General features: G+C 40.0%; 3 protein-coding genes across 6 annotated transcripts in view; 1 reads left to right on the forward strand and 2 right to left on the reverse strand.

Annotated features, from left to right (window-relative positions):
- obscna (obscurin, cytoskeletal calmodulin and titin-interacting RhoGEF a) overlaps window positions 1-13450 on the forward strand; it is a 45563-nt gene extending 32113 nt beyond the window's left edge. Inside the window, exons 60-86 of the mRNA XM_044361776.1 lie at window positions 61-163; window positions 249-378; window positions 488-1125; window positions 2536-2703; window positions 2996-3129; window positions 3210-3322; window positions 3783-3951; window positions 4062-4149; window positions 4239-4439; window positions 4523-4583; window positions 4674-4751; window positions 4845-5017; window positions 5335-5361; window positions 5473-5625; window positions 6147-6192; window positions 6291-6368; window positions 6570-8316; window positions 8584-8679; window positions 8794-8916; window positions 9554-9721; window positions 9872-9977; window positions 10450-10689; window positions 11410-11633; window positions 11752-11763; window positions 12006-12102; window positions 12547-12696; window positions 12864-13450. Of these exons, the coding sequence (XP_044217711.1) occupies window positions 61-163; window positions 249-378; window positions 488-1125; window positions 2536-2703; window positions 2996-3129; window positions 3210-3322; window positions 3783-3951; window positions 4062-4149; window positions 4239-4439; window positions 4523-4583; window positions 4674-4751; window positions 4845-5017; window positions 5335-5361; window positions 5473-5625; window positions 6147-6192; window positions 6291-6368; window positions 6570-8316; window positions 8584-8679; window positions 8794-8916; window positions 9554-9721; window positions 9872-9977; window positions 10450-10689; window positions 11410-11633; window positions 11752-11763; window positions 12006-12102; window positions 12547-12696; window positions 12864-13044 (5504 nt within the window). The 3' untranslated portion in view covers window positions 13045-13450. The remainder of the gene's footprint in view (window positions 1-60; window positions 164-248; window positions 379-487; window positions 1126-2535; window positions 2704-2995; window positions 3130-3209; window positions 3323-3782; window positions 3952-4061; window positions 4150-4238; window positions 4440-4522; window positions 4584-4673; window positions 4752-4844; window positions 5018-5334; window positions 5362-5472; window positions 5626-6146; window positions 6193-6290; window positions 6369-6569; window positions 8317-8583; window positions 8680-8793; window positions 8917-9553; window positions 9722-9871; window positions 9978-10449; window positions 10690-11409; window positions 11634-11751; window positions 11764-12005; window positions 12103-12546; window positions 12697-12863) is intronic.
- guk1b (guanylate kinase 1b) lies at window positions 13379-19483 on the reverse strand. Of its 2 annotated transcripts, XM_044360879.1 has the most exons (9): window positions 19357-19483; window positions 18025-18140; window positions 17746-17787; window positions 17250-17375; window positions 15879-15975; window positions 15043-15181; window positions 14765-14849; window positions 14599-14684; window positions 13379-14408 (listed from the first exon to the last, which is right to left on the reverse strand). In XM_044360879.1, the coding sequence occupies exons 2-9, from the start codon at window positions 18134-18136 to the stop codon at window positions 14376-14378; spliced, it is 720 nt and encodes a 239-aa protein (XP_044216814.1). In that variant the 5' UTR covers window positions 18137-18140; window positions 19357-19483; the 3' UTR covers window positions 13379-14375. The 2 variants fall into 2 exon arrangements, with proteins under 2 accessions (XP_044216814.1, XP_044216816.1); XM_044360881.1 differs by lacking the exon at window positions 17250-17375.
- A 938-nt stretch (window positions 19484-20421) lies between these two features.
- rnf220b (ring finger protein 220b) overlaps window positions 20422-23580 on the reverse strand; it is a 32396-nt gene continuing 29237 nt past the window's right edge. For all 3 annotated transcript variants that reach the window (XM_044361756.1, XM_044361755.1, XM_044361754.1), the window contains 3 exons: window positions 22899-23007; window positions 21563-21637; window positions 20422-21148 (listed from right to left, as the gene is read on the reverse strand). In XM_044361756.1, the coding sequence (XP_044217691.1) occupies window positions 21077-21148; window positions 21563-21637; window positions 22899-23007 (256 nt within the window). In that variant the 3' untranslated portion in view covers window positions 20422-21076. The remainder of the gene's footprint in view (window positions 21149-21562; window positions 21638-22898; window positions 23008-23580) is intronic.

Genomic DNA, 23580 nt, shown 5'->3' on the forward strand with positions numbered 1-23580 from the left:
TCTATCTAAACTTTCCTAGGGGCACTAATGACATTTTACTGAATTTGTTCTTCTCTCCAGCTCCCCCCAGATTTGTGAGTCGGCTGGAGAGTGCTTGTCTGATAGAGAGAGAGGATATCCAGTTTACTTGTTCCACTCTCACCACCCCTCTACCACGAATCAGGTACAGTATGGCAACACAGTAATTGTAATGTAATTTTTTTTTGGTCATTTTATGTGCCAAACGCACTCATCTTTTGGCTTGGCAGGTGGCTGAAAGATGGCAGAGAGCTGACTGACAAGCAAAAATATTCGGTCCTGAACGACGCTCGGAGTGGAATCTTGTCTCTAACGGTCATCAGTGCAACAGAAGCAGATATTGGACAGTATGAGTGTGAGGTATGATACCCATATCTATATAATCTACAGTGTATCATAATTATTGGCTTAATTAAAGGCAGAGATCTTCTTTTATGATACAGTGTATCAAATATTTTGTTGTGTTTAGCTTTGGAATGAGTTTGGCTGCGTGAAGTGCAAGGCAGGACTGTGCCCCGCTTATGTACCACCGATTGACATTGAGAACGACCAACCACAGGATTTACCTCCTAAAGGTATGAAAGCCAGAGCTGCTGAAGGTAAATATCCTCCACAGAGCATGGAAACCCATGAAAGGGTTTTCATGCGGATGCTCCACACTTTCACTAGTTCAGCTCTGTTTGAGAAGGGTGTAAGCACATGCCATGGTCCGGGTTTCACCTCAGTCCACTTCACTCCTTATCCCGTCACCCATTTTTGCATCACATCATGTGACATGTCTTCACTTTACAACATGCTGCAACAGTTTGCATCAACTTCCACTTTCAACCACTACCATTCATCCATTTTATCAAGTTTATACCATTTTGAGACTTTACTCATGTTTTCCTTCTTCCCATTTCACACACACTCATGTCAACTACCATACCAGTTGTCACTAGATCCCCAGGGATTTGGGCATGGAGTGAATGCCAAAAAGATGAAACAGAAAAAGGAGCTGTACAGTACAGTGAATGTGGTCTCACAACTATTAACTGCATTATATGGTGGTATGCATGAGATAAAACACACTTTGTTTCCATTTCTCACTTTTCCATCACTAATATTGTAATTTGAGATGAGTAATTGTCTAACTCATTCAACTTAAAAGTAAGCATTTGATGAGAAATACACAGTAAAATTCATAACTGCACACTGTCTGTGTCTCTGTTGAATGCAAATATCAGTGACTAACCAATCTCCCAGACCACCATTCTGAACTCATCTCTGAACTTAGTTTAAAGGTGCAAATGACATTGAGCCTCACTTGATGTCAGCAAAAAACTATTTGCTATGTAAAGATATAGTGGAGTAATGGCGACCTGAGCGGTGAATGAAGTCACACTCCCTCTGAGTGTGTTGTTATCCGAGCTTCTCTGTTCTTGGTTCTGATAGCCGGTCCGACCGCGTGAGCATGTTAGTGCATGTGAGTTTGTTTGTAATTCAAGCCTCAAGAGTTGTTAAGGTCACATGGCAGTCATGTGAGAAACAACCCTCAAACTTAACCATAACTATCTCTAACTATGTCTAAACAACCTTCCGTTGCCATAACCCAGTGGGATCTAGTGGCTACCGTTCAACATAGACACCATAATGTACTTCCTAGCATCCTCACCCATGAAAAGACATTGATACATTCATTGTATGGAATGTTTTTGTGTTTTTCATCATGTTTCCACTTTCCACAGAAGGCATGGATTGAAACAGACTAGATCATTTCTTCCTCCATTAAACTGACTTTAGGATCCAAAAGTCAGCCGAACCACTGAGGTGCCACAACTAACAGCTGTGATTTAGATATAGAGATAGAAATCACTGATATTATTGTCCTAAATTATAAAGTGATTTTCCAACTGTTCAAGTATCTATTAATTTACCACTGTTATTATCACAAGCGGAAATCAATAGAAGTAGTAAGATAGAGTAGTATAGAATTCAACCAAATTCACTGTTGCTGATGAAAACTTATTGTAAGTTTGAAATACAGTATGATTTACTTCACATGCACTACAAAGTTGTCTCACTCACATATATATTATTTCTGGCTTTTGGACACCGGTTCACCATGTTTGCCCTTCCATTGTCTATAACCTACATGATTTTCCATCTTCCCTCTACTATTCCTAAAGCAGGAAGTTCCTCACATGGACCATTCCATGTAAGTCATCATTGTCATGATAACAAATAATCGCTCAACATTCCACTTTTTCCTCTTGCCAACGCATGCCCAGCTAACTCTTCACTCCGACAAATACAAGATGGTCATGTGCTGGGCAGGTGGTCCCTGCAGGAGTGGGCATGTGCCCATGTCCTGTTGATGTGGTGGGTTAGTTGAGTTAAACCCTGAAGTCCAAAGGTAAGAAATGCATTATTACTGCTCCTGGTCTGTAAGGTAATGTACTTTTTCAATGATATAGTATACATACAGAACAGTCAAGGCAAAGTGATAATTCTTTAAGATATATATTTTTAAATATATACTTATTTTAAGCCTCTAACTCTTAAATTCCTGCTGAATGGTATTTTGTTTGTCATAGATGCAGACTCAGAGGGCTGGTCCACTGCCTTTGTGAAGAAATGGTTACAAACAGACTTCAACCCCACCACTGTTGCTAAGACGATCTTCCCTCCTGGATACAGTGAACAGTGAGTTCAGTACTAACATTGTTGTATTGACCTTCCTTTCCTTCCTCTAAAGTCAGTGCACTACACTAACAACCTGGCAAAGTTTGACAGTGGTTAATAAAAGTCTCTATTATATAGATTAGATAATAGTAATTTCTACATTTGTGACATTAAAACTGAGAAGTACAAAAAGTAAATTTTAGAATCAGTGAAGTTGTTTTGTGAATATATATTTAAAAAAAATGTTATTTACTGACTTGATCAGTTGTATTTAATAACCACCTTTTCCTTTTTATCTTATCTTTGTCTCCAGAACTGAGTGTAGCACTGAAGAGACTGTTCCTGCTTCTACATCCATGGATCGGGCCGTACAGCAGCCTCTGTATTATCTAGAGGAAGAGGAAGAGGAGATCTACATCGCAGAGCCAATGCAAGATATTACAGATGGTATTCTTGTCTCTTTAACATAAGAGTGTGATTATTATCAAACTTTGTATGATCACTAAGTGCTCTCATTTCCTGTTCAGCGCCTCCCTCCATCCAGGTACCTACTGAGGACCTGTGTGTAGAGCCTGGCCAACCAGCTACATTTACTGCCATCATCACAGGAAGGCCTACCCCTAAAATACAGTGGTACAAGGTAAGAGCACTGTTCCCACCCGAGGGAGTTGGTCACCTGATACTTTGGGATAGGGGTGAAACATGATATAGGGGATAGAAAACTCTTAGTCCTACCATGAAAGTTACTAATATGATTTCCATTTACTTATAATTAACTAAGGAAAGGCCAGTTGAGAGCAAAACCCTCTTTCAATATGGAAACACAATTTACAAACTCATACTATGAAATTCACAAAAAAACCCACATTTCTTTGTTCATATATTTGTTGATTTCTTTTTAGTTTATATTTTTTCTTGTATAATACTAAATAGATTTCAGCCACACTGCCTGCTCTGAGAATTAATAAACCTCCACTCGATACGCAGAAGGTCATCACATCCTTTTAAATGGTCACAATGTAAAATATTTGACCAAAGTTTGTAAACCAAAGAGACTGGTACATCTATCCTGATTATAACTCTCTCTTCTGTGATTGGAGGATGGAGAGGAACTCATAGCCAATGAGAATGTGGAAATAGTACAGCATGGTGCCCGCTGCTCAGTGACCATAGTGTGCCCTGAGGGTGAAGACAGTGGCATATACACCTGCTTCTCCTACAATGACTCTGGGCGTGCCTCATGCCAGGCTCAGCTCACAGTGGAGGAAGGTGAGACAACAGCATGCACTGCTACTCATCAGTACATTGATGAATTAATAGCATGTTACATAATTATGTTGTTGTAAGGAAGTTTTTCAAATTATATGGTCTCTCTGTAGGTCCATTGGAGTCTCAGGAGAGAGAGGTGGAACTGGGGAAGAGAAGGAAGCTATTCTCTGTCTATGATGTCCATGAGGAAATTGGAAGGTGAAGCCATGCTTCATATTGACATAATCCAAGCTGCCCATGATCTCCCAGATTTGATATAACCATCTTCATCTCTCTCTGTGTTTTAGGGGAACATTTGGGGTAGTAAAGCGTGTAATCCACAGAAGGACAGGTGAAGTCTTTGCTGCCAAGTTCCTGCCTCTGCGGAGCAGCACTCGGACCAGGTCCTTCCAGGAGAGGGACTTGCTCTCCCGTCTGGCTCATCCCAGAGTGGCCTGTCTGCTGGATTTCTTTTGCACCAGACGCACGCTGGTGCTAATCACAGAAATGTATCCTTCCTTCTAAATGTCATGATATAATCACCACTTTTTCCTCACAGTGGGTTTATTTTGTTCCTTAACACAATTTCTAGCTGTTGTTCTCATGGACTTGTGGATCATCTTTTACTGAGAGGATCAGTCTCAGAGAGAGAGGTAAAAGATTAAATTTTTCCCCCACAAAATCATTTTTTCTTACAAATATGTTGTATGACTCTTGACAAATATCTTATATTTTCATTTCAGGTTCAATCATACATCCAGCAAATCCTTGAGGGAGTTGGTCACATTCACAGCTTGAACATTTTGCATCTGGACATTAAAGTGAGATTTTGGGTCCAAACAACATTGCATTATTGTCAGTGGCACTATTTTACATGCAACTCCTAATTTCATTTCTATTTATACTCCCTTCAGCCTGAGAATATCCTAATGGTGTACCCACCGAGAGATGAGATCAAGATATGTGACTTTGGCTTCTGCCAGGAAATAGACACATCCAGGCACCAATACAGCATGTTTGGTACACCAGAGTTTGTTGCACCTGAGATTATTCACCAAGAACCAGTTACTGTGGCCACAGATATTTGGTGAGTTTAACTAGCGATGTGGCTAGCTGGTAGATAAGGTTTACCACCCAGGAAATCACAATCAGTGCCAAAAGTTTTATACATTATCAGTTTTCTATATTTATTTTGTAAAATAATGTTTTTCTGTGACAAATTTGCTGATGCTTTAAGTGTGTATGTATGTACATAGGTAGACCATCTAGTGCAACAAGCAGATAATAAAGAATACTTATAATTTGAAATGAATTTAAACCTAAAAATTATAAACTCTATTCTATTGTAAATTGTTCAGTAAAATGAGATGACATAACAGAAATATTTACTATTCTCTTTGTCAGGTCTGTGGGTGTTATAACCTATCTATGGTATGTATCACTGCACTTTTGATAATGGCCTCAAACATTTCAGTATACATCATATCAAAAGGTTGTATGCAAGTCTCTTTTAGCTATGCATGTCATTCTTTCTCATGATAGTCTGGTGTGCCGATGCCCTTTTGTGGGTGAGACGGATCGTGCTACACTGCTGAGGGTAGGCGAAGGGACACTGAACTGGGATGCCCCTGATGTCATGTACAGGAGCCCCGAGGCCCAGGACTTTCTCCACATGCTCCTTCAACCAGATCCAGAGTAGGAAACCTGTTCCAGCATTCCTTACACTGCCACTTATCCAAACATCAAGTCACACACCAAATTGTAAAATCATCACAGTTGTTTCCTTGCAAAGTTTGTGCAAATGTCAGCATGATGAGCATCAGTTACAGTTATATAAAAGCCTATTCTGATTCCACTAAAAAACATTGTCTAAATTTATTATTTAAAGAATTACTCAGTCAAAAGTAAGATCTACTGTAGAGGGGCTCAACCAACGGGCAAAATAAAATAATGTGGCCAAAAGTTGCTGAAAGCTGAATAAAGCTGCATAGACTGTGCTGCTGATTCTTGGTGGCTGTACTAGTCATCTGATTCAATGTTGAAAGATTAGCTGAAAATGTTTTTCTAATCTTCAGTGGTTGAAATTCTTACATTGCTACTGTTATGTAGAGGTGTTCTCAAAGTGCTGAGTACACCTTAACCTCACTCTTAGGTGTGGCAAAAGGTGCAACATAGTACACGTTTGACCACTCCCAATGTTCCTCCACCTACTGTAGGAAGCGTCCATCTGCCTTTGAGTGCTTGAGCCATGAATGGTTCCAGGTGAGACAAAAAACAGCGCAATTGTTGTTTTATTCAAGCTTTGTTGTATTCAACCTATGAACAAAATTAAACCCACAAATCATTGTAACTACATTCAGGATGAACATGCAGGCGAAGATACTGATGAAATCAACACAAAGAGTTTGAAAGCCTTCATCCAAAAAAGGAAATGGCAGGTGAGTTACCTCTCTGGCACATCATCTTTCATTGAAACCACAATCTCTGAGGGAAAAGGCACTAATTGGTTTCTTGTAATGCTGATGATTGAGGAGTTTAATATGATTATCTTGTTGAATTCACAGTGGATCCTGTAATTGCCTTAAAAGAAAATCTATTATCTAAACCTGTCTTCACCTGAATCTTTCCCATCTCCCCAGCGTTCTTTGACTTGTGTTGGTTCAGTGCTCACATTGAGGCCCATCCCTGAGCTGCTGGATGCTCCTCTCAGAGAGACTGCAGTGACTTTGCCCCGTGAGCCCCAAGAACACAGCAGCACCTCTGTGAGCAGTGGCTCATCATCTGAGTATGATGAGGCTGACTCTTGGGACTTTTTCCAGCACTGCAGCCAAACTGAGGAGGAGGAAGAAACAGAGGAGGACATTGACCCTCTGATGGAGAGAGCACAGATCCCTGAGCCTTTTGCCAAACTCAACCTAGATGGAGAGGAGGAAGACGACGTGACATTAGGGGAGGAAGAGGATGGGGAGATGCTAGGAAGGAGGAGTGTACTAGAGCGGAGTATAAGTAGGCAGTCAGTTGCATCATCAGAGGTGTCGTACCAACACACACCTCAGAGGGAGCGTAGGTTCAGCAAGGACAGTAGTCCATCCCTCTATCTGTCTGACGGAGATGAGGGATCAGGGAGTGATGGAGGTCGAATCCCTCGGGGCAGCGTCATCCGAAGCACTTTCTATAGCACCTCCCATCAGCTTTCCCCCATGTCTGCCAGACACATGACATTACGGGACAAATTCCAGGCCAAAAAGCAGGAAAGAGGTCGCAAGCCACTCCGGAGAAGCTTGTCAGGACGCCTAAATGAACCTCTTATTGAATATGTGGAGGATGAGACAGAGACCAACCGTGGCCAGAGACGGGCATCTATCCAGCCCACAATACAGAAGTCCTGTTCCTTTGACAGTGGAGTCGGCCTCGCCCACACCATGATATCACCTCAAAGGAGGAGCAGGTCTCTTGATGAGTATTCTCGACGATCTCCCAGCTCACCCAAGCACACAAAGCCAGGTGACGAAGAAGGCACTCAAAGTCTGAAGGAAGATTTCACAGATGATGAAGTGGGTGGGAAAAACTTGTTGGCCATTCCAGTCCCTCGGCGACCCGCAAGAAGAAGGGGCTCTGTCGCACCCATACAAGGAACTCGCACACTTGGTGGTACTTCTGGTCCCTTAAGCCTCTTTGCTGGAGACAGACGGAGCCTAAGGCTGGATCAGGAGCAGACAGAAGGAGACACTTTTGCTGGCTCCCAGGGTTCCCTGACTGAGTCGTCTATTCAGGAGCATGGTGGCTCAGAGTCCTCAAGTAGACTTGGCTCTTATGAGGAGCTGAGTCATGGTCATCTGAGAGAAAGATACAGATCAGGAGGGAGTGAAGGGTATGACGATCAGGGGGCGCCTCTGACTTCACCATCACCTCGCTCCTCATTCCAAGAAGTTAAACCCAGAAGCTCATTTCCCCAGGCACCACCGAGGAACCGCACACGCTCCAACCCCAACTTACCTGCAAACAGCAGAGGTTTCGTGGATATATCACTAACGCCCAGTCCCAGTCCCAGCCTTTCATCTCTCCAGGCTCCAGAGAGGCCTCCCAGGGCCAAAGACAAGAAGGAAGGCCAGGGCCTCCAGAGGCATGCATCTGCTCCTGCCCTTGAAGTCCAGCTACCTACAGGAAAATCACCCAAGCTGGGACTGCTGAAGATCTTCCGCAGGCAGTCCTGGACTGGCCATTCCTACGCACAACTGGAGAACACTGAGTTAGGACCTACGCTAGGAGAGATAATGAAGCCAGATACTCCCACCATGTCTCTGAGGAAGAAAATGAGAGCTTCAGCCTCCAGCCTGACCAAGCTGTTTTCAAGGTCTTCCAGTAAGGAGGATGTGAGTAAAGGAGGTAAGATATTGCAATCATTATCATTACACATCATTCTTTCATGTAGCATCCATAGCAATAAAAAAAAACTAAAAATATAATGCAGATATCAGGATAAGAGCATTATTCCTTTATTTTTACTTACCGGATCTATCCTTAGTCTCAGTTGTGGTATTGTAATACTACATACATACTGAACAATAATTAGTATATATTCTATATTGCACATTTAATCTTATCAAATGTAATGCTTGTTTTCCTTTTTATGTTGTTTGTCCTTTATAATAGGGCCAATAGTAAAAGGATCAGCTCCCACCCCACCTGAAAGGAGGCGTGGCAAACTCTTGCCTTCTTTAAAAATACCATCATTCAAAAAGACAAAAGGTAGCAGATTAATTCTGACTAATTCTCCAAAATGACCTGAAATCCTGCCAGTATTATTTGTAATACTGTAAGACTGCTTCTCCGTATTTAAGCTACTTTTGGCCCAATTTCCAGATGTGCCAGTCCGTCCCAACAAGCCTGATGTACTCCAGTTAGACGGAGGTGGAGTCCTGCTGGTGTGGAGGCCAGTCCAGTCTAGTGACCCTGTCACCTATTGTGTGCAATACTGTACAGATGGTGGGAAATTACATTTTTTTCTTAAAATGTTTGTTTCTGTTAATATATAATACATAATACATATACTTTATTACAGAAATATAAAATGTAATCTACATATATGGTTTAAATGTTTCATGATGATGATGATGATAACAATATAATTTACAGATTTTGCAGTTTTAAAAATCAGAGCTTATGCACAGCCATTTTTGACCTAATTTCAGTCAATACCGACTATAGTTTAGATTGATTTTCCTCACTTAAAACACCAAAATACTTCCCATCAGGCATCTGGGCATTTTAAGTGACAAAAGAAATCTTTCAGTCACCATTTTACATCATTTGATTTAGTGGAGCTGTGTGTCAGTTAAGGTGCCGTAGTGGGACAGTTGGAGTTAAAAAAAAAACAAAAAACAAGAGTGCCTGCAACACACAGTGATGAATGTTGTTCTTTTAGTAACACAGTTTATTTGAAGACAAAACATAGTTTCCGTATACTATATAAGTCTTGATCAATAAGTCTCAAGTCCTTCCTCTTCTTTGAACTGGCCTCAAACTAGTATAATATCACTGATATGACTGATGCTTGAATCTATTACATGAGCATTAAAATGTGCAGTAAGTGTAGATTTCACAGTGTTGTGTTCCTCCTCAGGTGGGGAGTGGACGGTCCTGTCAGAGGAGGTGACAGATAGCTGCTATGTGGTGAAGGACTTACCCAGAGGAGCTTCTTATGTGTTCAGGGTGGGCTGTGTTACCAAGAAAGGAGCAGGACCTTTTAGTGATCCTTCGTCACCTGTTGTCATGGCCACTCACCCTGAAGGCAAGAAAAATGCTCTTAAATACACTGTGGCACATGTGTGATTTCATCCACTCATTTTTCATATATTATTATTTTACAGTAATGATGCAGGGAGTCACTGCATGGAGGGTTATAGTGTTTCACCTTTTTTTTTACTTTACTGTTGTACAGAGACTCACATTCCTCTCATCCAGACTGAGTCCCTGGGGTCAAAGGTCGTTCGGTCAGAACAACAGACAACACAGAAGAACTACAACTTCCTCTCTGAGATCAACAGGTGCAATTTTCAATTAGAAGCTGCAATTTTTGAGCAAGATAGCAGCTTATTTTTTCACCAGAATCATCATACTTCTGTTGGTTTGCACCAGATAATATTTTCCTTGTTTTAGGCTGCATTTTGAACTTTTGGTATAACTTTTCAGGTTTGTCAAGTCTGACACAGATTCTAATATTTCTAAACTGAATTGAATATTTTGTGTTAATATTTAATATATTTATTTTTGTCTCCTTTCATGTTAAAAAACATTATTCTCATTTAATTTTTGGTAAGGCAGAACAACACTTAAGTAGCATGTAAACAATCATCCATCCATTTTCTGTATCTGCTTACTCAGGGTCACAGAGGAGTGGAGCCAAATCCAGCATGCATTAAGTGAAGGATATTCTTGTGCCTCCTGCTTTCACTCAGGGTCATTTACCACTCAGCATTTCTTCTTCTTCCTCTCATCTTGTGTTGTCTTCTCTCTCAGGGGTCGTTTCAGCGTAGTAACCCTGTGTAGGGATGCTGAGACCAGCCAAGTGTTTGCCGCCAAGATCACCCCTTACCAAGCAGAGCAGAGACAGTTGGTGCTGAGGGAATACCAGCTGTTGAAAAAGCTTCATCACACCCACCTGGTCCAGCTGCACACTGCCTACATCACCTCCTGCTACCTGGTGTTAGTGGAGGAACTCTGCCCCGGCAAAGAGCTGCTCTACAGTCTGGCTGGAAGGTAAAGAAAGGCTGGAGATGCACAAGCAAAGGACCCAATAGTTTGTGTTCTATAATATCATGCATCTGTTTTGAAAGAAAAAAACATATATGCATGTTTTTTGCCACACTGCCAGATGGTAATGTGAGTGGGTCTGTCCCCCTAACACAGCAACTTATTTCAGCAACTACTGGCTATATTGTCATAAAGTTTATCAGGATGTTTGTGTTATAATGAGGATGATTTTCTAATCACTGTGGTGAACCCCAGTCCATTGGTCTGGTGCCATCATAAGCTCAAAATGTCCACTTGTAACAAGAAAGCCTTCATATTAAGTCTTCTAGTTTCTCCGTAGGGGTCTTCAGGAAAAATAATCCAGGCAGAACTCATCATTACGTGATTCCAAAATAAGAAGTCCATTTAGTCTGAGAAAAGAGGTGAAAAAGATGAAATGAGCTACAGATTTTCTATGAGGACTGCCACTTTAATTAGGGCCCACAGGCAAAAAAATATTTTATTGTTTCAGAGAATTATTTAATGTCATCAAATGGACTGTTTAATGTCATTTAAACACACTTTTGGGGTTATTTTAATAGGTAACTTGAATGCTGATTGCAAAAAATCATGTTTCAGACCTATGTCAAGAAAGTGATGTTTGTGAACCTGTAGCCATTTGAGGCGCTCCCTGATATACTGGAGTTGAGCTTCACTAGCATGTCTGTCTGCGTTTTTCCCCCTCAGAGATCTCTATTCAGAGGCTCAGGTCGCAGAGCTGCTGGTTCAGATTCTGAGCGCAGTTGACTACCTTCACAGCCGTCGAGTCATCCACTTGGACCTGAAGTCTGACAACATGCTGGTGGACGATGGTAACCACCTGAAGATCGTAGACTTTGGCTCGGCTCAGTTCTTCACACCCGGTCAGCCTCTCATCATAGAGCACATCCAGGGCCTGTCAGAGTGCAAAGGTAATGATGGGTATCTTGTTTGATTTCGTAGGATAGACATTGTGTTTGATTTTGAACCTTGCGTAGCTGTAGATTTCTCTAATGTACTAAAATTTTGACTGTCATGGCTTTTCAACAGACCGCAGCAAAGGTACACATTCTTTAAGAGAGGACGGCTCAGCCCTGAGGGAAATAACTCTGTCCTAAATTCATCCACTTCAGCTGATGCTAGCTACTATAGCCTAATGAACCCAAGTCCACTTTCTTATCATTTTTATCCACTTTTTTCTGATTAATTTTGCTAATACAAACAAATTCAGCATGTGAGTGAAAATGGCATGGTAACAGCACAACTCTTTATGAACAATACCCTATGTCTGTCTGTTTTGTCAGTTTATATTGTCCTTCCTAAAGCTCCGGAAATCCTAGAGGGTCAGGGTGTCGGGCCTGAGACTGATATTTGGGCTATTGGAGTTCTGTCATTCATCATGTAAGTAAAAATACAGCTGAAACATTTGCATATACCAAGTCATGTTGGATTAAAATAAGACTATTTGGAAGCAAATTAATTTCAAAATAAGATGATGATAATAAGATTTCAGATTTGCTAAAGGTGGCTCCCACTTTTGCAAAACAGTTATCACAATATCAGAACAAACATTTTCTGAAGAATATTAGGCATCACTGGTTTAAGTTAACAATTCTACATATTGAATCATCCAAGTTTTCTTTCTTTAGATGATATTGTTTTTCATTATCTAAGTTTAGGTATGTAGACTGATTAGTGGTTGAAGTCCTTAGATTATTAAGTGATAACATAAATACTGGTGGAATCTGCTGTAGTTCTGAGATTCTGATTTATGTAAGAGTTTTGAATCTGTTTGGGTTTTTTTGCATGATATACAATATGTATTTTGGTTTTTTCCTTCTCTAGGTTGAGTGCCGACAGCCCATTTCAAGCAGAACACAGCGGGGAGCAAGACAAAAACATCAAGAAAGGGAAGATCCAGTTTGGACACTGTTACCCTGGTCTGTCAGAAGGAGCCTTAAACTTCATGAAGAGCAGCCTGAATAACAAATCCTGGTGAGGGTCTCTCTTAAAATGTAGTTTGTGTTAGTCAATTTAACCAAACATACAACTCATGCATGCTGTATCCATACTGTATTCTTAACCAAACCATTGATTGTTCCAGTGAAAAGTTGTACTAGTGGATTAGAAACTGATAAAAAACAATAAAATCCAATTTTCAGGGGGAGGCCCACTGCAGCTGAGTGTCTCCAGAACCCCTGGCTACGCGCCCATCGTGCCCCACACAAAGCACGATGCTCCAAGGTGTGCTTCTCCACAGACAAGCTTAAAGCTTACCTTGAACAGAAGGAGGAGAAACGAGACCAGGTCCGCACCAAACTTAAGAGTCCATTCTTCCAGTAAGACAACAACGACAAAAAAGTATTATTTTCTTTTACTGGCAGTTTTTCCTAAAAATTATGCAGCCTTAGAACTAGCACATTTCATTTTAGCTGAATGTTTCCTGTGTGGCTCATTTCTGGCGCGCTGGAGCCAAATCAGATATCAATCATTGTAGCGTCCTCTGATTATGAAAATGTGATGCGTCTTAATGATTTTTCAAAGTGTACTCATCCATTAGACTGTATATGTGAGTGTGCTGCATTTGTTTTGCTTTGGTTTATATTGAAACATATCAGGGATAAGGTTTAGTCTATGCAAAGAGTGCCCACTGTTGAAGGAGTTTTTGACTTGGCGACATGAGAATCTGTTGTTTTGATCCTTTGCTACAGTATCAGACAGATGCACATGTTTGGCTTTATGCTGTTTATGATAAATGAAAAAATGTTTTTTGTGCTATTCTTCAAACAGAAAGCAGATATATTTTTGAGTGATATACAGTGTTTTATTTAAAGATTTTCATGTTCTGCCTTAAGGTTTCAATGTATAAATGGGAAATGAATTAAATTTACAGGTTTTATTGGATGCTTCGAAGTTTCATGATGCTTATATTTTGGGCCAACCACCCACCTGACTGAGTTAGTGAGTGAAAGGTGAATTAAATGGCACAAAAGTGATGACTCATTGTCCTTTGTCCTCATTGACATTCTTTATTCAGTCTCATTTATAAACAAACACGAAGACATACATACAGTACATGCAGTGGTTTTATCTCAGATGCACAGACTTCTTTCATGTGATCTTTGAATAATATGCAGCATGTGAGCCATTTTTTAAAAATTACATAGTCATAGATCAATTTTAACTAAGAGTGAATTTATTTCTACTATATTAGAATTCAACAAAACTGAAATTTTCGGAACAATTGCTAACTGATTAGCAGTGTGTGTATTGACTGGTGATATTACTCCACATTTGTGGGTAGGCCAGTGCCAAGCTTCTGAATTATAAAAATTAAATGTAGCACATGTTTTGGCAGTTGTGCCTATAGTGTTTTTCTTTTCCATGTCAGCTGGCAGAAATATTTGGGTTGGGATTGTTTTATCTAGATATCGACCATTGATTTTCACTAAATCTAACACAAACCTCCTTTCTCTTAGAAAGACCAACCATCTTTGACTTCAGAGTCCCTCTTTTCCATCTGAGCATCATTGAACATGAAATTGTACTGAGCAAACCTTTGAGAGTAAAAGAACAACAAACTTTTCTCCAGAAGACTTTATTTCAGGTGTGTTCATTGTCAATGAAGATGGAGTTATTCAGGATAGAGTCACAAGTGTTGATTCTTTTCCTTCTTATGATTTGGCCTCCTGAACTTTTTGGATTTCCTATAGAAAGAGAGATTAGGAATTCTTTTACATTTTGGGCGATTAACTAATAGTATTGCTCAGAATAAAGTATGATATTATACTGTAGGTGCAAGAAACATAGAAAGTCAGAATTAAAAGGAATTAGTTGTCCTGATGAATACAGGCAAAGTATTTGTTGAAGAAATAAGAGCGTGGATATTTCACTCACTTCACTGAGGATGTCTTTCAGCTCCTCGTAGGCGCGCTCTAAGTCATCGTTGATGATAATGACATCAAACACTCCTGGCTCCTTACCTAAAAAAGGGAATTGAATCAGCTGTAATGGTTCTCTTTAATCCAGCATTATGTTGTAGCAGAAATACTGAGAAACTCACTGAGCTCCATATCAATGCGTGCTGCCTCCAGGCGTTTCTGTAAGCTCTCCTCTGTCTCTGTCTGCCTGTCCCTCAGACGCTTTTCCTGAGAAGGACAACAAAGCAAGACATTATGTTTGACCAGTTTCAACCTTAATCTCTCGTCCTTTCACTCCCTTTTTAGGATGATTTTTCAAAAGAAATCTGGGTCTACATTTAAGGTGGATCAAAGTATACAACAAAAAACTTAAACTTGAATAAATTTATTATTAAATAAATATATAAAAGTGGACATTTACCAGGATCTCCATAGAGGGAGGCTGGATGGAGATGTAGATGGGGTTCAAGTCAGTCTCTTTAATCCTGTTCACCCCCTGGATGTCCACATCTAGGATGCAGATGAGGTTCTGGGCCTGCACATCTTCTATGGCAGCTTTACTGGAGAACCAAAGCATGTAAAACTATATCAAACAAAAGACTTTTTAAACCACCAGGACTAAACATCTGAACAGGGTTGACAATGTCCAAACAGGTATTGAGAGTTTAATAATCTAATTTTGTGCTTCTTGCATGTAGCGACTAAGGTAAGAGGATCGCTGCATTGATCCAAGCTGCTCAGACTCTTTCTGTAGTGAGTGTGTTATCGAGATTAAATGTGACACACAAGGCACTGAGCTACAGTGTTGCTCTTTTTGACCATTGGGGGTTAAAGCTCCATCTGTCCCAAAGGTATTATATACCCACTTTATCCTCTTTAGCCCTGTGGCCCAGCCTAAAGCTATTCTCTTATACAAGGGAACAGCTCTGAAAAAAAATTCAGATTTTTACTGTAGGATGGATGGAAAAGCTTCTGAAACTGCATTTAGACCATTAAAAAAAATCACTGAAATCATACAGATAGAGTTTTCTTTGGCAAATTTGCAATCTTGCTAAAGCACTGCTAGTTAAAAGGTTAATGGAAGTGGGATGCTTTTAACTAATGTTTAAGAAAAAAGAAACACAATCAAGAATAAAATGTGTACAAACAGCACAGATCAATGCCTGAATTATGCATCTAAATCATATGTTTTTCTGAGGTTGCCATTGATCGTGTGGAAAAATACGGTGACATTAATGAAGAGATGCAAATATTTACCTTGTTCCGTACAAGTTGCCGGAAAACTCAGCATTCTCAATGAAGTCGCCCTTTTCAATGCCCTCCTGCATGGCCTCTCTCGTTGTAAAGTGGTAGTCTGCAAGATGCAACATTAATAATGAATCGTCGAGTCATCCACATGGTTCTGCCATGAAAACTTGCACAATGGAAACAAATGATTGTAGATGGAAGTGATTGACTGTTTTGGTGAAAGATGACCCCAGTTTCCTCACAATAAACAGTGAACTTCACAGTGATCACAGGCAAAATGAAAGAAAATCTAGATGATATTTATGTTTATCGGTCAGCATTTTCCTTAACACAGAATCTGATAGTATGTGTTCAAGTATATGATGTTCTCTTCTGAGCCAAATTTGAAACTGTGTGTTTAAATTGTTAAAACAAAAAAGAAAAAGAATTAAACTGTTCTTTATGGGAAGTACATGCAAAGATTAGAAACAGATTTCTTTGTTGCATGTTTTATAAAGATGCCATTAGTATAGCTGTTACAGAATACATTATAATGCCCATACCAGATCCATAGGCCTAAATCTTCACAACATCAAAACCTCTGGGGATCTAAAACAGCGGAGAAACAAACACATACAGTATACTACTACCACTAATGGGCACTGCAGTAGCACGCAATCATTAGCATGACAACATGAGGGAGTCTGCTCAGACTGAAGTAATAATCTGAAGGGAAACGCTGGATAGAAAGAGACACTGCTATAAACAAACAAAACTCTAAAAACAGAATTTATTTTAAGCAGCACTCCTGACAACAGTTGAGGACATGGAAGATTTCTGTGCAATATCAAAACCCTATTCTGACCGGAGCCAATGTGGTACTTTAATGATGGGACATATTTTTGATCAATAAAAATCTATTTAATGTCCAGTATTGTCGGAAATGAAACATGAAGACTGTCTCAGTATTTTCACAAAGTTTTAACACCCTAAACTGACGTGACAGCAATGTGTGAAAAACTCAGATGGACCCTGAAAATCAAAAAAAAAAAAAAAAAAAAGATGCACTTGTTAAATCATTCTCCTGTGTTGCTAATGGTTGGATGCGGATCATCAATGCTCTATCAACCACAGTAGGAAATGGGGCAGTTTATTGAACATAAACCTCATGGGACTGGAAATGGGAATCACTACTGAGGCATCACAGGGGGCTATTTTCAAAAGCTTTTTACTCCAAAGTGTAGGTCTGATCCTGATTCCAGATATCATTTCATTTTTCTCTTTTTGTTTGTCACAAGACCAGTTCCAACAAATCCAGTAACAGTGTGCCAGGATGATGAAAGTAACCCCCATCCCTCTGCCTTAAAAAAAAACTGTGATCTGGAATCACACTTAGGTCACCTTTATCTGTGGTTTCTGATTCGTTTGGACACGAAAATGAGGTTGACATTTCTAAGTCTTCAGAGGAAAAGACGTCTGCTACGGGAAGTAAAGTAGCCCCCAGAAGCATGGGGAGCCTGTTCAGCCCTATGGAGAAAACAAAACAGGCACAGAAAGAGGTTTATCCCCTTATATCAAGGGAGCTATACAAGGGACAAAACCATCTGTGCACTTCACTTGGGAGTAAGAAGTATTGCAGGCATTATTGTAGCCCATGCCGTATAGGGGATGCTGGGAAACGTGGTGCAGGTTTTGGGGAAAAAAGACACTTTTATCACAGTTCTGTAGATTCAAATCCAAATCCAGGGCCGCTTTGGGTGTATCAAGATGGTCCCAGAACTGTGTGAAGGTGCTAAAACATCAACCACCTTGTGGTGCTTGTGATGCTTGTGTTGTATTAGATTAAGAAATTAAAAAAGTGCCACCAACAGGTCTTCAGTGCTGAAAATTGCTGTACCTTTGCCATCTTCCTCTCCTGGTCGAGGGTTTCTCGTTGTGTCTGTGAGAGGAGGAGAGATTTCACCATTAAAAACTCACCCAGGAATAAGGTAATACATCATGATTAATGTTCCTTTTGATAGAAATGAAAGTGAAATGCTAAGATGTTGTAAGATTTAATGGTGTGGCACAAAGTCTACTGATCAGTACAGAATTAGACGCTGCGCCTCCTGCCCTACTTCCTCCTCAGACAGGATGTTGCGGTGGAAGCCGATAACAGTCTGGCACACAAACATACGTGACACGCTGAATCCAAAGACGCCTTCGTGTTCCTTCATCAGCCTCTTCATCAGAGTGCTCTTCCCTGCTCCGGAGGGGCCGCTCAGCACCACGGGCCTCGGTCCTGACATTGTTCTGAGACAGATGGATGGATGGACGGACAGGAACAGAGTGAGCTCAGGTTTGTGCCATGACCAGATTAAAGTAAAGTGTCAAATCCAGCTAGAGTAAGATGCAGGTTATTCAGGTTTGGAACTAATGATTTGTGACCCTTTTATAAAAGCACTTTTCCTATCAAGTATTTTACATCACTCCTCTTCTACCTTTGCATTTCTAGGTAAAACTCGCCAACTATCCTGTTAACTGATCCAAGGAGCAGTGAGGTTAATCCTTTGATCCGAGCTTCTCTTAACCCACAACACCGGCAGGAGGAAACATCCCATCACGCACATACAGCAGAGGGTTAAAAGTAGACCTTTGCTCTTACGTTATTGTGGTCATGTGACATGTGGTCACTTAGGAAATTCCACTTCCTATTAATTATTATTTAATATATGAAAATGTGTCCGTGCCCTAATTGCGAGCTCGTTAGACAGCAAGAAGCCCTGAGGTTAATATTAAGAATGCCTGTTAATGAAATCATGGCAGGTCAGTCAGTGGGATTAATTGGATCTGGGCCAGGTGGCACAAAGGGTTCAGGACTAGGTGACCCATTTGTCTGCTGTGCTAAGAGAGGGATGATGTCTCAGAGACACTGTTGAATCAATTCATTTAGGATCCCCCATTAACACAATTACTTTATAAAACAGGATTCTGTCACAGTCAAAACAAACAACCTGTCTCTCAAAGCTGGATTTCATTCATTGTCTTGACCTTTGGTATCAGTTTAGAACAGTTTAAGAGATCAATAACATCCCAGACACTCAAATATTCATACTCAACAACAAACAACTATTTTGTCCTTTGTTAAATGTTGACTTCATTTCTTGAGTGACTTCACATTTACTGCAAACAATTAATTCAATGGTGCATAGAAATAAAAATTAAATATAAAAAATATTTAAGCAGCACATAAATACTGAACAAAAAAGAACTGCTTTATAATGAATGTGCAGCATGACAAGCTGTACGTTTAGGTTTTAGTTGAGGTTTGCACCTGAATTCAACTTCAACTAAGCTTGTTCTCCCACCTGCATAAAGTTATTGATCAGTAATTGAATATCTTTCTCTTTATTAGCACGTTTAAAAGCATTGTTGTTTGTTTTAGCACTTTGCAAATACATTTAGTAAATTAGAAAACTTCTTTTTTTTTTGCATTTTCAGGTTTAACAGATCAAAAATGTCCTCTTACCTTTCCTCACAGTGTCCGTGTCGTAGAGACGTTGAATAGCAGGTGATTGTTCAGCCAGGCTTCTTAATGGGCTGTGTACAACGAGCATTTGTGTGTGTCACTCTGATCTCACTGTCAGTCTGAATTACCACCACCTCCCTTCAGCTCAGTGACCAATCACATGTGTGCATGCTGGCTTGTTTTTATCCACACACTGTCCACACAGGTGACAAGACTGAGAGGTCCAGGAAGAAGATTTTCATAAACAAATAATTGTGTCGCTGTTTGTCTAGTATAGTGAGCTGCAGCAGAAGCTTTGTTTATATGTATTTGTTTCTGCGGAGCCTCCAGAGACTTGTTGATGAAGCACCAGACAGTTCACTGAATGTGGTATTAAGGGTGGTCATAACCACCACAATTTCCTTGTATAATTGTGAAACAGTATTTAGTAGTATGAAGAGTGGTTCTGGAAGAAGCATTTTTACCTTGATTTATCTCAGATAGTTTTATTAAGCAATGTTTTTACACATTTTCACACCTGTAAGCTGCCCAGTACAACCACAGTCTATTGAGCAGCTCCACTTGAGACATCAGGGTTAAAATCCTTCCTCAAGAGCACGTCAGTGGTGGTAATGAAGGAAGGACATGTGCTGCTCGATCACTTTCCCCACTACACTTTGAAAACTAAGATAAGAAACTAAGAAAACAAAATGATCTTGCTACTAACAATAACAATTTCCCCCTTTTTTACAGTGTTTTGCTCTTTCTGCTTTGAGATTGGTCCTTCCAGTGTCAGGGCCTGAGGGGTTTTCTGCCCTAACGCAGTAGAAGCTCAGAATAGCAGGGTTTAGTGTCCCTCGACTCCAGATGAGCTGCGCTGGGCTCTGCCTGGCTAATCCTGTTTCGACCCACTTCTTAAAGGACGAATACGCCGCATAGAGTCATCATAACAAGGCTGTCAGGCCCATAACAGGCCCAACCAGCACCAGGTGCTTCCTGTCCAGTCGTGCCTCAAATGTGCACAATCAACAGGTGAAGATTTATCCTCAAAGTTACACTCCCATTCGACAACTTTTTGGACACACGTTTTATTGTAGTAACACTGATAAAATTAGATTTAATGATTCTATACAAAGAAACATCAATGACTGAAGACAAAATGAGCCTGAATGTGATGAGATTACTGTAAATGTTTCCAACCTACAGGAGGAGCTAAACAAATAATAAATGATCTAAGCAAAGACAAACTCTGTACAGTTAATACAGTCGTGTTGTTCTGCTAGTCGACGTCATTATACGCACCCCAATCCAAACATACACAAAACTATGTACATGTGCTTTGCATGGGATTTTTTTTTTCTCACAAAACAGACAAAAGGATTACAAAATTCATAAATATTGTCCCAATATTGTTTTTTTTTTCTCCATTTGTTTTTCAGTGCCTGAGCTCTCAGTTGGTTTCAGATGTTTCCTCCAATCTGGCTGATGTTGCAGTAGGAACATGGGTATAGTACAGGGCTCTAAAGGAAGGTCAAAGGTCACACTTGCTGCTCTTTAAAATTGTCGGGGGTTAGTGGATGTTAGGAGCACACTGACTGAAAATGTGGGATCAGGAAGGTGTGAAGAGGAGGAGGAGGAGGAGGAGGAGGGTGGGAGTCTATGACAGGCCAGCTGCCCACAAGTCCATCCCTGATTGGCTAAAACAGAAGAAGCCCCTCCCCATATCTTGTGAGTGGCAGCGTCACAGGTAGACCCGCCTCAGGTCTCCAGGTGAGGTGATGGTGTTGCATTGAGGACACAACTTTTTTGCTCCCTAAAGAAAAAAGAAATCACACTTTTATCAAACATGTTTTACTTCATTTTCATGTTTATATGAATCTGGTTATGAATATGGCTGCAACTAATGATTATTTTTTTGGTTAATGGATTAATCATTTTGTTTATAAAATGTTCAGAAATTGTGAAAAAAAATGTATTCACAATTTGTTAGAGCCTTTGATGAATGTCTTATCTGACCAACAGTATAAAATCTTAAGTTTTTTTTAATATACCGTCACATATGAGCAACAAAAGCAGCAAATCTTCACATTTGAAAGGCTGAAATCAGCGAATATATGGACTTTGCTTGAAAAATGAGAGAAAAGATTAATTTTCTGTTGATCGACTAATTGATCAGTCAACTACTCATTGCAGCTCTATATTAATCAAAACAAATTTGATGTTTTACCAGCGTCCGAAGCCAGCACTCCTCACAGTGAACATGCCAGCACTGGATGGACGTGAGCGGGGTTGTGTACGTGTCCTGTAGAAAGAAACAGACAAAACAGAGATGAGATTTTTTTTTTTACCTGTAACACAAAAAGCTGCCACTAGATGTCCACATGAGTCCACAAGTAGAGTATTAAGAGACATTTATTTTATTGTAAATCAACTTTTCTTAAAGGCCCTTTTACGACTAGGAAATATGATTTTTTTTCTCATATTGTTTTAGTTTTAATGGATGTAAAAAATATATTGTTTTGCCAATTCAATCTATCACCAAAATAGAGAGCAAAGTCCAGCACTCCAGGACATCATTGACTTGAATCCTTCAACACAAAGTTTGGCTTTAGTGAGAATTAGTGAATGTTTTCAGGAAGAAAGTCGACCTGGACACAGCAGATGTTTTTTCATATTAAAGAAGGGGAAATAAGTGCTCTGGTCAAACTGTTTTGTCTGTCTGAAACATAGACATCCTTAGGTTGAAGTAGGGTGGAGCTACAGTATGTTGTAATTAAATGAGGTCACCAAAATTCATTAACCAATAAGAACGATAAAGGTGTAACACGCACAGTCCTCAGATGAGTTCTAATCAGGTTAATAAGTGAACACACCTGTTTGGGTGGACCCTGGCTAAGAAGGGCCTTTAAATAACTACATCAATTAAAACATTAGATATTTTAAAAAAAAAAAGCAATCATAAGTGCCCAGAGCACAAGGGATGTGTTAGAATTACTTGTTTTGTCCAGCTAACAGACCAAAACCCAAAAATATTCAATAAAAGCACCAAGTTCTCACATTTAAGAAGTTGGAATGAGCAACTGTTTTGCTTTATAAACTATTTAGTGACTAATAATTGATTACTGGTGAATTTTATTGATGTTAAACAAATTAGTGGAGCTCTACAATGTGTCAGAGCCAGATATGATGTTAATTATTATAATTTTTTCTGTAAAAAAAATCTATATTCAATTACTACAAAATTGTAGTATTTTACATTATAATATTAATCATCACATGCAAAACTGCACTTATCATACTGAGGATGATGACATTAAGCTGCACAGTAAATGTGAAATAAAAACCAAGCATTTCTAGAAGTTTTTCACATCTTTTTAAAAGCCAACAATTTGCTTGTTGACATCAAATTAGAAACTAGAGTCATGTATCAAGATATCACAGTATCAACATATTTATATTCCTTTGAAAGACTTTGACCAATAATGTTGACCCAAAACACATTCGTTTCTGCGCCACTCTCTTTCTGTCTCTTCTCTGTCAACTTAATTTGCCTTCATACTCACCATGCAGATGAGGCATTTAAATCTGTCTCCTTTAGACAACTGTTTCTCCAAATCCCGTATCCGAGCTTTAAGTGCATCCAGAGTTGTCAGCGTGGAGTCCTCTGAGAGCCTGCGCACACACACACACACACACACAGACGGACAGTAACAGGAGGGGAGATGGGAGGGCGCGTGAGTTAGGCAGACACTGGAGAGTCATTTATAAATCGAAGACAGATTAAATTATTCGCTGGCCAACATGGACACTGAGCATGAAATTTAGCAGCAATCACATTGCCTGCATTCGCTGTCTCATTTATCATAGGCGGAGGGGAGGGGTGGGGGCCGGGTGAGGTGTCAGGGTCCTCACAGAGATAGACACACACACAGACGCACACACACAATTACAGGATAGACCGTATGTGCAAACATACTGTACAGGCGAGGCAGACGGGCTACAATGCATTAAGTGTGATGAAATGTGTGTACACGCGTGCGTCGCCTGCTGTGACCTTGATTGATGATATCATCACATTGTTACAGTAATATTTTGCACGCTGGTGGGAGCAGGGCCAGATAGTCTGAACTGATACGGCACACTGAGAGACGTCCAACAAAATACTCTTTACAGGAAGAGCCTTCCTCAGATTTGATTGGCTGATTCACACCTGTGAATGTTGCCCTGCTTTTCATTTGGTAGGCT

This window comes from Thunnus albacares, chromosome 9 (assembly GCF_914725855.1).
Source record: "Thunnus albacares chromosome 9, fThuAlb1.1, whole genome shotgun sequence".
Taxonomy (NCBI): domain Eukaryota; kingdom Metazoa; phylum Chordata; class Actinopteri; order Scombriformes; family Scombridae; genus Thunnus; species Thunnus albacares.